This window comes from Mirounga leonina, unplaced genomic scaffold (genome assembly GCF_011800145.1).
Source record: "Mirounga leonina isolate KUSES-001 unplaced genomic scaffold, KU_Mleo_1.0 Mir_154, whole genome shotgun sequence".
Taxonomy (NCBI): Eukaryota; Metazoa; Chordata; class Mammalia; order Carnivora; family Phocidae; genus Mirounga; species Mirounga leonina.
Genome location: NW_023270389.1, coordinates 2,972,247 through 2,985,881, shown reverse-complemented (window position 1 = coordinate 2,985,881; position 13,635 = coordinate 2,972,247). Strand labels below are relative to the sequence as shown.

The following is a 13,635-nucleotide window of genomic DNA, read 5'->3' as shown; positions in this document are numbered from 1 at the left end:
CCACTCATGATTAACCATCCCTCCACCTTCCCATTGTCCAAGCCATGGCATTTATCCCTCTAGAACAGCCCAACTGTCTGGGCGGAGGGCTAATGGCCAGGGCTCGTGAGTGATCACCAGCCAGACCGCTCTGAGCTCAGCCCATTGGCTGCTATGGTTTGTTCCTGTTTTTATCCAGACGGTGTCAGTGTTGGGCTGACTAGTGACCACAGACCTCGTGGATGGATTGTCTCAGGAGGAATTTCCCTACTCCCTTGCTACAGGCTGCAGGGGCCAGCACAGGAATGGGGTGGGGACATCTGGGGGATCTGCATTCTCCACAGGGCCTAGTAGCACCGAATTTCTGGAGACAATGAACTGGTGCGCAGGGCGCTCCTCTGCGGCAGACAGGAGTGTCGCTTAGTCACTAAGGGAATTTGAGCCATGGCAGAGGTGGGTTGCTGGAACATATTCTCACCCCACCCCTTGACAAGCAGGGAAGTTCTCACCATGATACACTGTCCTTTAGAGAGAGGCTCCAGCTGGAGGAACGCTGGGCCCACTGGTAGGAGCAGCGCTCTATAGGGTTATTGGGCTTCTGCTCCTTCCAGAGCTGGACCAAAAGTCCTAGGGCACTGTCCCCTTCGTTGTCTCTGCCACAATGCCCAACCCATGCCTTCCAGAGTCACAAACACTTCTAACTCTAATGGCAGCTCTGCTTGGAAGATGCAGGGAAGGAAGGGGCAGAGACACAGGTCTGAACTATTGTTTAGGTTTTAAGGCTGACCAACACAGGGCTAAGTTGTCAGTCTATCTGTTTAGGTGGGGTCTCCACCTAAATGAGGCCAAACCACATTTGCTTCCAGGTTATTTTTACCAGACACTTACTAGCCTCTTGCCTTTCTGAGCTCCCTCTCTGTCCCACGTCTTTCCATTCCTGGGATTTGTCAGTCTTCCCAGATCAGCAATGATGCCCAACATCATAAGTGTCCTGCCCCAGGACTGGGCTCAGCATGGATGTCAGGGTCCCACACCAGGTGCTGGGATGGACTGGAGAATCTTGGCTTTCATTGCTGCAGTGGATGTGGCCCAGAAGAGCCATCACCTCCCCACCGCCACTCCCCACAGGTCAACCAGTGGTCACAGCCTCTTGATCCTCCAATAACTGCCTCATGGCACTGGGTCCTGGGGCCACTGCCAACCTCACAGGAGTAGTTCCCAGAATGTTCTGTGGTCAGAGAGAGGTTGAAAGATGCTCCTCCAAGAGATGCTGCTATGCTCCCCAGAGTGACATGCTCTAGATACAGGATTGTGGGAGAGCCTCTTTAGACCTTGTGGTGAAGCTCTGCCATGTCCCCCATGTCATTCTGGACCCCAGGGCTGAGGGCTATGACAGAATGCGACCCTGGACATGACAGAGACAAAGGAGCCATCAGAGGAGGCCCGTGCTGTCCATCTCTCCACCTACCCAAGAAGGTTAGGCTAGGTCAACAGTCAGCTCTTAATATGCAACATCTCACAGTCCTGACTTTGCACCCAGAAGGATCTGTTAGATCCTTCGGCCTGTTAGAAGGAACTTTGGACACCATTCTTCTATACAACCATCCGGAGTCCTGGATGTCCATAGATTTCACACGGCAGTCTTGCTGGTGCCTTCAATATCCTCCTTCCTGTCTCCATACGTAAGAGCAACAGCACCAAGGAGCTAGCCTATAACAGCCCACCACATCAAGTAGCTAACTGAGATCTGTAGGACCGGGTCCTCTGGGTCCTCACTGAAATGTTCTCATTACCCCCTGGGGACACTGACCTTAGTTTGGGAATTGCTGGTTGAGATGAATGTTTCCACACTTATCGCAAGCCCAAAGGTGTCTCCATGACACTGTTTACTATTCTGTCTCCCTCCTGTAATGCTCCAGGTTTGTGAACGTGGCTCCCAGTTGTTTTCCACGTGGTGTCAGGGACCACTCCTCACGGCCTCTGTGGACCAGTATGATGCCCTATGGAACAGAGAAGGTGACCACATTTCCTGTGATTAGATGCCAGAGGGCTGGAGAGTTGGTTTGGCTCTGAGTTAGGACAGTGTGCAACCACTGCAGATGTTTCAGGTGGTCTCCCCCAAGAGGAGTAAAGGGGAGAATCATTTGCCAGGTCAAAAGCTACCATGGCAGGTACTAAGAGTAAGCTGACTTGCTCTATCTACCAAACAGGCCAGACATCTAAGATGAATGGGGATGTGGGAGGACTCACCACTCTGCCTCTCTCCAATTAATCTACAAATTCAGTAAAATCCCATTAAAAATCCCATTTGGACAGTTTGAGCCATTCAATATACTTACTCTAAAATTTTTACAGAATATCCATTCATCTGTTGAAGGGCATCTTGGCTCTTTCCACAGTTTGGCTATTGCAGACATTGCCGCTATGAACATTGGGGTACATGTGACCTTTCTTTTCCCTATATCTGTGTCTTTGGGGTAAATACCCAGTAGTGCAATTGCTGGGTCATAGGGTAGCTCTATTTTTAAATTTTTGAGGAACCTCCACACTGTTTTCCAAAGTGGCTGTACCAACTTGCATTCCCACCAACAGTGTAAGAGGGTTCCCCTTTCTCCACAACCTCTCCAACATTTGTTGTTTCTTTCCCTGTCCATTTTGGCCATTCTAACTGGTGTAAGGTGGTATCTCAGTGTGGTTTTGATTTGGATTTCCCTGATGGCTAATGATGATGAACATTTTTTCATGTGTCTGTTAGCCATTTGTATGTCTTCTTCAGAGAAGTGTCTGTTCATCTCTTCTGCCCACTTTTTGACTTGATTATTTGTTTTTTGGGTGTTGAGTTTGAAAGTTCTTTATAGATCTTGGATACCAGCCCTTTATCTGTAGTGTCATTTGCAAATATCTTCTCCCATTCTGTGGGTTGCCTCTTTGTTTTGTTGACTGTTTCCTTTGCTGTGCAGAAACTTTTTATCTTGATAAAGTCCCAAAAGTTCATTTTTGCTTTTGTTTCACTAGCTTTGGAGATGTATCTTGAAAGAAGTTGCTGTGGCCGATGTCAAAGAGGTTACTGCCTATGTTCTCCTCTAGGATTTTGATGTGGTCCATATATACAATGGAATATTACTCAGCCATCAGAAAGGATGAATATCCAACTTTTACATCAACATGGATGGGACTGGAGGAGATAATGCTAAGTGAAATAAGTCAAGCAGAGAAAGTCAGTTATCATATGGTTTCCCTTATTTGTGGAACATAAGGAATAGCATGGAGGACATTAGGAGAGGGAAGGGAAAAATGAAGGGGGTGGGAATCAGAGGGGGAGACGAATCATGAGACTATGGACTCCGGGAAACAAACTGAGGGTTTTAGAGGGGAGGGGAGTGGGGGGGATGGGTTAGCCTGGTGATGGGTATTAAGGAGGGCACATACTGCATGGAGCACTGGGTGTTTTACGAAAACAGTGAATCGTGGATCACTACATCAAAAACTAATGATGTACAGTATGGTGACTAACATAACATAATAAATTAAAATTTAAAAATAAATAAAATTTTTATAGAATAATAAAAATCTATAAAAGACTTCAGTAATCATTTTGACAAAAATAACTTTGATAAAGAAAAACAATGAGGGGTCTTATGTTATCAGATATTAACATATATTAGAAGCCCAGAGCAATAAAAGCAGTATAATATATGTGCAAAATCAAGCAAAACAATGGAACAAAATAGAGACATCATAAGTAGGCCCCATGTATGTATGGAAACTGAAAGTTGACACCACAAAATAATGGGAATGCATGGCCTCTTCAGCATATAATGTTGGGAAAACCGGCTTACTCTCTGGAGAAAAAAAAAAATTGGATCTATACCTAATATGAAATGTAAAGGTAGGCTCTGAAAGACCTAATCCATAAAAACCAAATTATAAAATCAAGGGAAGATAATCTAGGAGGTTTTCATTGTGACTTTGGGGTTGGGAAAGACTTCTTAAACAAACACAAATTAAAAGATGAAAAATTAATGAATTTGCATGAAAACAAAAAATCCTGCTCAATAAAAGACCATTTGGACAAAGCTGACGGGCAACAGAATGGGAGGTAACACTTGCAAAGTCTAGAACAAGAAAAGGACTTATTTTTTTTAAAGATTTATTTATTTATTTAAGAGAGAGAATGAGAGAGAGAGAGAGCACATGAGAGGAGAGAGGGCCAGAGGGAGAAGCAGACTTCCTGCTGAGCAGGGAGCCTGATGTGGGACTCGATCCTGGGACTCCAGGATCACGACCTGAGCCAAAGGCAGTTGCTCAACCAACTGAGCCATGCAGGCACCCTGCAAAGGACTTATTTAAAGAAAGCAGTAGCTCATGGATATTAACTAGAAAAAGAAAAAATAATATTAAGGAAATGGGCAGTTATTTCACAGAAGAGGAAGTCCCCCAAACCCTTACTTACTAGTAATTAGAAAAATGGAACCAACAACACCGTGAGATCTCTCTTTATGTCCATTGGGTTGGCAAAATTTAAACACTAAATAATGCCAAGGCAAACCTTGAGTCCCACTCCTGGGTATGTATCCAGAGAAATTCTCACACGGTCCAAGGCAGGACAGGAAAGAGGGGTTTGTTGGAGTTTGTCAGTTTGAAGTAGCGATAGTTGGGGGTAATGTAAGTGTCCATTGCTGGGGGATCGGATAAGGAAAGGGTGTTGGAACAATGTGCAGAAGTTAGGAACAGTGGACTAGGTGTACAAACAACAAGATGGATAGATCAGAAGAGAGCACCACGTGAAAGATGGTGCCATACCTTATGTAAATAAAAAATTTAGGTTCACAGAAAATCATACATTTAAATGAAGGGAACTCCCCAGACACATTAGAATGGTTGGAGGCTGGAGCAAGGAGGTAGAACCTAAAGATACAGACTATAAACAAAGAAAACTGGAGAAAGTTGGTGTGGCCAACACTGGGAGTGAGCCATAAGGGAGGGACTCTGTACCTGAGCTACAAAATGAAGAGGAAGGAAAACAACACAACAAAAAAGGAATGAAGCATTAGGAAGAGAAAATATAATGCAGAATAAACGTGTCATAAAACAAAGGGAATTTTGTATTTGGTGCAAAACCAAAGCTCAACCCTGCATTCTGAACATTACACTCAAGGGACATGCACAGAGGGAAGTGGCTCGGAAAATCAGAAGTAGAAGAACCACCGAAGCTCATCGAGGAAGGAGCCTGAGGGGCAGCGGAAGAGAAGAGCCTGCTGTGGATGGGGAAACTCTGAGCTCTCGAACCTCTGGAGTTAAAGACCACAGCGACCACACGCTGACCTGTGGGCCGCAGAAGGTGGAAACAGACCAGTGCAGGGAGAAGCCTGTGGGTCCACCACAGATGAGGTAGATAAAGATAAGGATGCATGAGATCCGAACAATGGGATGAGGACAGAGACCCTCAGGAGTTTATGCCGAACTCTCAATCCTGGGGACAGAGAAGTCACTTTCTGTTAAGAACTTGTAGATGATCTATAAAAACTGATCGTGTCTGAGGTCCCCAAGGAAACCTTTAAAAATCATAAAGGTAATTTAAGTTATTTTAAAAATCACAAAATGAGGGGAAAATCCTTTCGTGAGGTACTTTTTTTTTTTTAAACGCTGCTTTAAATCAGCTTTGAGGTCAAAGAAGAAAAAAATAAAACTGATGTTGTAGACCAGAGAATAACAGTAATCGAAACACTGCATAAGAAACTGACACAGCCTTGATATCAAAGCTTTCCACAGAAAGAATCAAAAGCTACAGACAAACGCTCATTATAAATATCTATGCAAAATCCCCCATAAGATGCCATCATATGGAAATCAGCGGGGAATTAACATACATCACAGGCAGGGAGAGTTGTGAGAATTGTTCACTATTAGGGCCTCTACTAAAGTAATTCACTGTATTACGTTAAAGGATAACAGAAAGATATTTTCAAAATTCAACATCTACTTCAGATTAAACAGTAAATAAAGTTCTTATTAATTTTGGATAGAAGGTAATTTCTTGATGTTATAAGTGCATATATCTTAAATTAAAAGCCAGCATCATGGCTAATGGTGAAACACACAGCATAGCAGTTACATTTGGGAACAGAACAAGGATGCCTCTTATCCTCACGGGTACTTGACACTGTTCTGGAAAATCTGGCCAATGCTTTTGGGGAGAGAAGGAAACACGTGCTCTACCATACAAGCAGAAGGAAGCGGGACTGTCCCATCTGCAGATAGGACCATATACCCGGAGACCTGAGGAGAGCAAATGACACTTAGTGACGACAAGAGAATTCTGTGTGAGTCAGGTCCACAATCAGCTGGTAAAACCCAGTAATTCATGACGTCTAGGGGGTGTCTGGGTGGTGCAGTCTGTTAAGTTTCCGACTTTTGATTTCAGCTCGGGTCACAATCTCAGGGTCGTGGGATCAAGCCCCAAGTCTGGCTCCATGCTCAGCCAGGAGTCTGCTGGAGATTCTGTCTCTCCCTCTCTCCCTCTCTCCCTCTGCCCCTCCTACTGCTTGTGCTCTCTTTCTCTCTCAAATAGATAAAATTTTTTTTTAAATAAAACAAACATCTAGGAAATATGATGGGCTAAAAATTCTATACAATGGGTTCAGTAGTTTAAAAAGTCTAAAAATAAAATTGACAAGAAATAGGTAGAACTTAAAAGATAAAAAAAAAAATAGACTCTAATGACAGATCTAAACAAAGCCAGAATAAATGGTGTGATATAGTTTGGCCTTGGGCTGGAAGATTACATTGTAAAAATACCAAATCCTCCTACAGGTAAGAGGACAGTCTTAAATTATGTCTGCAATCACAGTTAAAATACCAATAAATCTTCTGAAGCTTTACTAACAATATAAGGAGCTAACATGTAGAACCTAGCCCATAATATGGGCTCAGTAATTATTTATCAACATAGGTAACTAGTCTGGAATATATATATATATGTTTTATGTCCAATTTTCTTCTCCTGATATCCACCCAGATTCAAAACTTAGTTACTAATGTCCAAAAGCAACCACCCACTCAAATGCTTGTTGAGACTTGACATGAGTAAAGTTGAGGGGCTCGCAGGGCAGGTTGCCCCCTGAAGCATGTGGTTTCTTCCTTCCCTTCACTCTGCACACCCGGACGCAAACCCAATCAAGGTACGCAGCAAAACAAAGGGTACTTTTGAATCAGGATTCTCCTTCTTGAGAGGGCGGTCTTAGCTTAAAACCTACGCACATGCACACGCACACGCAGGTCTGTAAAATGTCTGTTAACCTCGTATGGTTAAATTTAATAAGCAGTATAGTGATACTAGTTTACAGTACAACAAAGTCAAAAGTATACCATCATTCAAATATACTCATGTGTTCATAAAAATGCTTTAGAAGAATCAGCATATTAACAGCAGTTACTTCCAAATCTTAGAATCCTGGCTGATTCTTTTCTTTTTTGTCTAATGTGTTTTATATTTGTAATTTAAGAAAGTGTTTTAAAAAGAAATTTTTTAAAAGTTAGTTTCTTCCCAGGACACTTAGAATGGAAATGAAGGGACGCCTGGGTGGCTCAGTTGGTTGAGTGTTTGACTCTGGATTTCGGTTCAGGTTGTGATCTCAGGGTTGTGAGATCAAGCCCCACGTCGGGCTCTTTGGTCAGCATGGAGTCTGCTTGAGATTCTCTCCCTCTGCCCCTGTCCCTCCCTGAACTTGCTCTCTCTTTCTCTCTAAAATAAATCTTTAAAAAAGAAAAAGGGCGGAAATGAAGTGCCCACATTTCTAGCAGATATAGGGCCCATCTCCTTTGTTCTGTCCTCAGGAGCAGCTACGTCTCTCCAGGGAGACAGCACTGGGATCCCCAAAGATCTTTGGGAAGACACTGGAAAATCTGGGCCAGGGCGTCACCAAGTTTGGCTCCTCTGGGAGCTGGATATGTCCCCAAATATAGGTGGGGTTGAGGCCCTGGGGTAGGAGGCATTTTGGAGTCCTGCTGAGGGGCTTTGGGAACCACAGGTGAAGGGTTCAAGTCCATCCAGCGCTGGGGCCACCCAGGCCTGAGAGGTCCAAAGGGAGAAAACCTGCCAGTCTTCAAGAAAAACGAGGCAAGAATGCTGCGGAGAAAAGTAAAAAGGTGGTAAGGAGGGGACGGTCCAGGAGGAGATTGTCCAGACAAATCAGGGGTCTCCCCCGAGAAGTGAGGCCCAGAATAAGGAAGAAGGTCAGCCCGAGCCCCAGCCCCACCTTCCAGGTGAGACTGTCCCAAATCTGCAGTCTGGAGCATGCCCGGGACTCCTTCCAGACAGAAGGTCTTTGTAAGTGGTGAGTGTTTGGTCAGTCCCAGTTCCATGAGGACGCTGGACCAGTCATTGTCCCACTTCTCTGACAGAGATCATGAGTGTCAGAGAAGTTTGCTACTTAGATGGCTGGTGAGTGGGGGAGACAGGCCTGAAGCCCCGCACAGCTGACCCCAAATCTGGATCCCTCCCCATACCCAGCACTGATGCGATGTCCCTGAATGAGCCGCAGGCCTTCACATGCTTCTGACGCTGGGCGTCGGTCCAGTGGCTCTGAAGACCGTCTCTCCACAGGACTCCCCGACCCTGGTCCCCGACTCCCGGCCTGAGGGATTGGGGTGCTCCACCAGAGCGGGGGCTGGGATTGGGCAAGTGGTCCCACCGGCCTCCACCCAGGCACAAGCGCTGTGGAGGCTTTGGGATGTGTGCCAGCCTTTCTTGACTTTACCTCCGCCCTCAGGGAGCTCTGGCCTTGACGGTTTGTGGCCTGGTTTCCTTGATGGACCCAGAGTCTTTCCGACTTCCCTCCCGCCTTCCAGGGTCCGTGTCCCATTGGAATCCCAGTCAGAAACAGCACCCAGATCTTCCCCAGCCAGCATGCCTCCGATTCTGGGATCGATTCTGATGAGCAGAGTTGTTTCGGGGAGAGGCCTCAGAGGAGCTGATGGGATTGCAGAGCAATATGAGCAGTGTGGCCCGGATTAAAATCACTCAAGTCCTGGAATTCTGAGGCCTCATAATCATTTCTCTGGTATTATGCCCCAACTCACAGCCACAAAAGCATCAGTGTTCTGTCTTTTTGAGATGGCAGATACAGGCTAATAATAGAACGCATAGGAGAGTCCTTCACGACCCTGGACTAACCTCACATAAACTCTGGTGCTGTCCTGACCACTCTCCCATAGAGAAGGAGGGACAGCTCTGAAGGAGGGACAGCTGTGGTGAACAGTGAGGTGACCTGGAGGTGGCCATGCAGAGAGTGGGGAGAAGGTTCTCAGAGCTGGATGGCCGGTTCCCACCCCAGGCCCTGCCCTCACCTACCTTCACACACTGCACCTGCATCCTCACTGTGATCACAGTCAAAGGTCTCAACCTGCTCACATTCAGCCAGCATCCTCGGTCCCGTTGCAAGGGCCACTTGAAGAAACACGGACTGGTCTTCCTCTGCCAACGGCAGGTACAGCAGGCCTGCAGGGGTGTGCTTGGCTACTCCGCAGACCAGCTCCCGCCACACCACGGCCACATCCTTCACGTCCCAGCCGTCATCACACACGGTGCCCCAGCTACCATCCCGTTCCATCACCACCCGCCCTTCGCAGCAGTGGGGACCATTTGTCAAGTGGATTTTGGATGGGGCTCTGCAAACAAGAGGGGTTGGATCACACTCAGAAATGTGGGAGGGAAACAGGAGAAGCTGTTTGGTGGGGGTGGTGTGGGGTGGGGTAGAGGGCTTGCTGACATAGGGAATCCGTCTCCCAAGGGCAGCCCCCACCTAAAGAGCCCTGGGAAAAGCAGCCCTGCATTCTGAAGACAAAGGAATGTAGGGACATAGGGATTTATGCTTTGATTCTCAGGAGCTCAGAAAGATCTCGGAAAAGCAGAGAGAAGGCTAGAACTAGGTCTTCCCTAGAGATGAAGCCTGGGGGCTCCAGCATTCCGGTGGACTGAACTGCCCGGTTTCTTCTGAGAGCTGCTTCACACCCCATTGGTGACCTCACCCATCCCAAGGCTGCTCCTTCTGCAGGGGGGCAAACACGCCACAGGGTCAGCCTACGCTCTGTCCATTTCTTTGTTTGCTTTTCCAAACTGGAGTGATTTGTAAGGAGGCCTTTTCTGGAGGGTCTCCAGCAGAGAGGAAGGATGGAGCCCAGAGCTGTCAGTGACCAGCCTCCCTTCTGAGAACAAAAATGATGGAGAGACACAACAGAAAGAGGGGTGGCAAAGGACAGGACCCTAAGAGCCAGCCGCGCACTAAGGCACGTCCAGTCCCCAACTCTCCCACCTGCTGCACTTGTGGTTTTTTCTGGCTCAAGCCAGTTTGTATGGCATTTCTATCCTTTGCAACCAAAGTGCCCCATCTGACATGGTCAGTTACCAACTTCACAGCAGAGCTCCTGCAGAAATAGTAAACCTGGAAGAATGACAGGTAGCATATGAATGCGATTCTCAGAAACTCACAGATTGAAAAGACGAAGCGTATATAAGGCGCCATGGAGACTGACTAGATAAGCAACCAGCTTCATCGGATAGAAAAGTAAACACCAAACTTTGTATATCCCAAACAGAAAATTCACATTCTTTTCAAATTCCATATAGAAGGGCATCTGAGTAGCTCGGTCAGTTAATGATCTGACTCTTGGTTTCAGCTCAGGTCATGATCTCAGGGTCATGGGATCGAGCCCCACGTCGGACTTTGCGCTCAGTGGGGTGTCTGCCTGAGGATTCACCCTCTCCCTCTGCCACTCCCCCCACTCGCACTCACTCTCAAATAAATAATAAAAAATTTTAAAATAAATAAATAAAATAAAGTCAAATTGCATATATAGCATTTACAAAAATGACAACTGTGTGTTAGGCCATAAAAACATTTTTAGTAAGTTCCCCAAAGTAAAAGTCATGCGTCTATATACTTTAATCAAGTTTAACCACAAGGACAAAGAAAAAAATCTATAAGAAATTAATGAACTAAAGGACAAAAGTGAAATCTATTCATAAGGAATTGTAAGTCTCCAGTTACAAAAGAAATGAAAACCCATATTCCACATAATTTAGAAATTAAACAAATGAAAATGTTAGACATTGAAACTTATACAGGGAGATGCAAGCAGTACTTAGAAGAAACGTGTTTTAGATGCATTTACTACATGCAAATAAAGATGAAGAGTAAATAAGCATTTACTTGAGAAGTTAAAGAAGGAGTAACATAAAGTAAGCCTAAAGCAAAAAGGAGGAAAACATACTGAAGGTGAGGGAGAAGATGAACTAGAACTAAATGAACTAGAAAACCAAAACCCAAATAGATTTGAGTTATAAAAGTGCACCTGAGTCTCGAGAAAGAGCCGTAACATAGACCCTCGTGGGCCTGTCTGATTCAGAAGGAAGTCACACAAACGGAACAAAGGATAGAAAAATTGGAAAGACTAATAAGAAAGCAGCTCTGACGCTGGGAGTCAAGATCTCACAGGCTTGGGAAGTCCTTGCGGCCGATTCCAGAGACGTTTCAAGTAGCACGTGCGTCCAACACAAAACCGTTTAAAACAAAACTTCTGCAAACACAGCGACCACACAGTGCTTCTGAAATCATAGCTATGAGGCTAAACTCTCCCTGATACCAAACCCAGAAAGTCACGTAGCTACTGCCCATGAGGACATGGTGACTAAGAAGGGCTCGGCAGGAACCCGATGACTTCCCGGAGGAGGACCCCTATAATGCACGTCTCTACGGTGATGCGTTAGAGGGGACACGTGGTGTGACCACCGCGATGCTTCCTAACCCTAGCCTCCAGCTCCACCTTGGGCCAGCGGCAGAGCGACCTGGGAGAGGTACCGAATCTAAATCTCATTTCCTCGTCAGTAAAATGAGCGTTGTTATGGAGGTTGAGTTTGGATCCCGGAATTTGTTCATGGTTTTTCCACCGTTTCCTGAGTATTGACGAGGCTAGTTGGGGCGGGGTGGGCGGTGATCTGCAGAGGTCGGCGGGGTGGGTGGGGTGAAGGCCCCTGCAGAGCACAGCCCCAAGAGCTGAAGACCAGTTTCCTGACCACAGGATCACCCAGCGCAAAAGACGCTTGGCATAACCGCAGCTGGTCCTCTAGAAGGAGATAGGGACATGTCCTACCTGTGATGCTGAGTGGTACCGCCTCGCTGCCCTGGGCCCCCAGGCCATTGTTGGCTTCACAGGAGTAGTTTCCAGAATGTTCTGGGGTCAGAGAGAGGTTGAAGGACGCTCCTCCTCCAGAGGGGGCCGAGCTGCTCCCCAGGGTGACATCCTCGTGATAAAACCGGTACTGGATCAGGGGAGAGCTGCTCTGGGCCTCGCAGCGAAGCTCCACCACGTCCCCCACCATGGCCCGGGTCCTGGGAGTCCTGAGGGTGAGGACGGGGCGGGACGCTGGGACTGAGGGAGACAGGGCCAACGTCAGAGAGCGTCTCTCCTGCTGGACGGCCTTACAGCCCACTCTGTCCTTGTCCCAGGTCCTTGCAGGGTCCCTCCAGCCCATGAGGGATGTCTTGTGTCCCTCTGTCCCCCTCCTCTAGCTCATCTGTCACTGTCGCCACCACCTCACAGATCTCCTGCCGTGTTCACATGGCTTCTTAACCACTTCACAGCCCGTCCCACGTCATCCTTGGCACATCCTCACTGCCACAGAGGGAGACTGCTGCAATCACTGGCTGATTAGGAGAGCGCTGCTCACCTGTGATGGTGACGTTCAGGGCCCCGCTGCGGGCCAGGCCGTGGCCATTGTCCGCCACGCAGTAGTAGCCACCCGCATGGCTCTCCCCGACGGCAGGGATCTCCAGCTCTGCTCTCCGGGAACGCTGGCGCTTGCTCCCCACACTCTCCCCCGTGTCCTCTCTGTGCCAGAAGAACGTGGTGTCCCCTGTGCCTTCAGCCACGGAGCAGACGAGGACCAGACGCTCCCCTGCAAGCACCTGTCCCCCCTGGGGCTGGGTCTCCAGGAGCACTGCCGACACCGGGACACCTGCGTGAACGAGACAGGGCAGGTGAGGGCAGGTGAGGCCAGGTGAGGGCAGGTGAGGCCAGGTGAGGGCAGGTGAGGGCAGGTGAGGGCAGGTGAGGCCAGGTGAGGGCAGGTGAGGGCAGGTGAGGGCAGGTGAGGGCAGGTGAGGGCAGGGGAGGGCAGGTGAGGGCAGGTGAGGGCAGGTGAGGGCAGGTGAGGCCAGGTGAGGGCAGGTGAGGCCAGGTGAGGCCAGGTGAAGCCAGGTGAGGCCAGGTGAGGGCCACCGGGATGCCTGCATGAACATGAGAGGCCAGGTGAGGCCAGGTGAGGCCAGGTGAGGGCAGGTGAGGCCAAGTGAGGGCAGGTGAGGCCAGGTGAGGGCAGGTGAGGGCAGGTGAGGCCAGGTGAGGCCAAGTGAGGGCAGGTGAGGGGAGGTGAGGGCAGATGAGGCCAGGTGATGGCAGGTGAGGCCAGGTGAGGCCAGGTGAGGGCCACCGGGATGCCTGCATGAACACGAGAGGCCAGGTGAGGCCAGGTGAGGGCGGGTGAGGCCAAGTGAGGGCAGGTGAGGCCAGGTGAGGCCAGGTAAGGGCAGGTGAGGGCAGGTGAGGCCAAGTGAGGGCAGGTGAGGCCAGGTGAGGCCAGGTGAGGGCAGGTGAGGG

General features: G+C 48.2%; 1 protein-coding gene across 1 annotated transcript in view; it reads right to left on the bottom strand.

Annotated features, from left to right (window-relative positions):
* Positions 1–246: 246 nt before the first annotated feature.
* LOC118013769 (Fc receptor-like protein 1) overlaps positions 247–13,635 on the bottom strand; it is a 15,896-nt gene continuing 2,507 nt past the window's right edge. Inside the window, 5 exon segments of the mRNA XM_035009576.1 lie at positions 247–377; positions 9,332–9,646; positions 10,065–10,067; positions 12,130–12,408; positions 12,707–12,994. Coding sequence (XP_034865467.1) covers positions 247–377; positions 9,332–9,646; positions 10,065–10,067; positions 12,130–12,408; positions 12,707–12,994 — 1,016 coding nt within the window.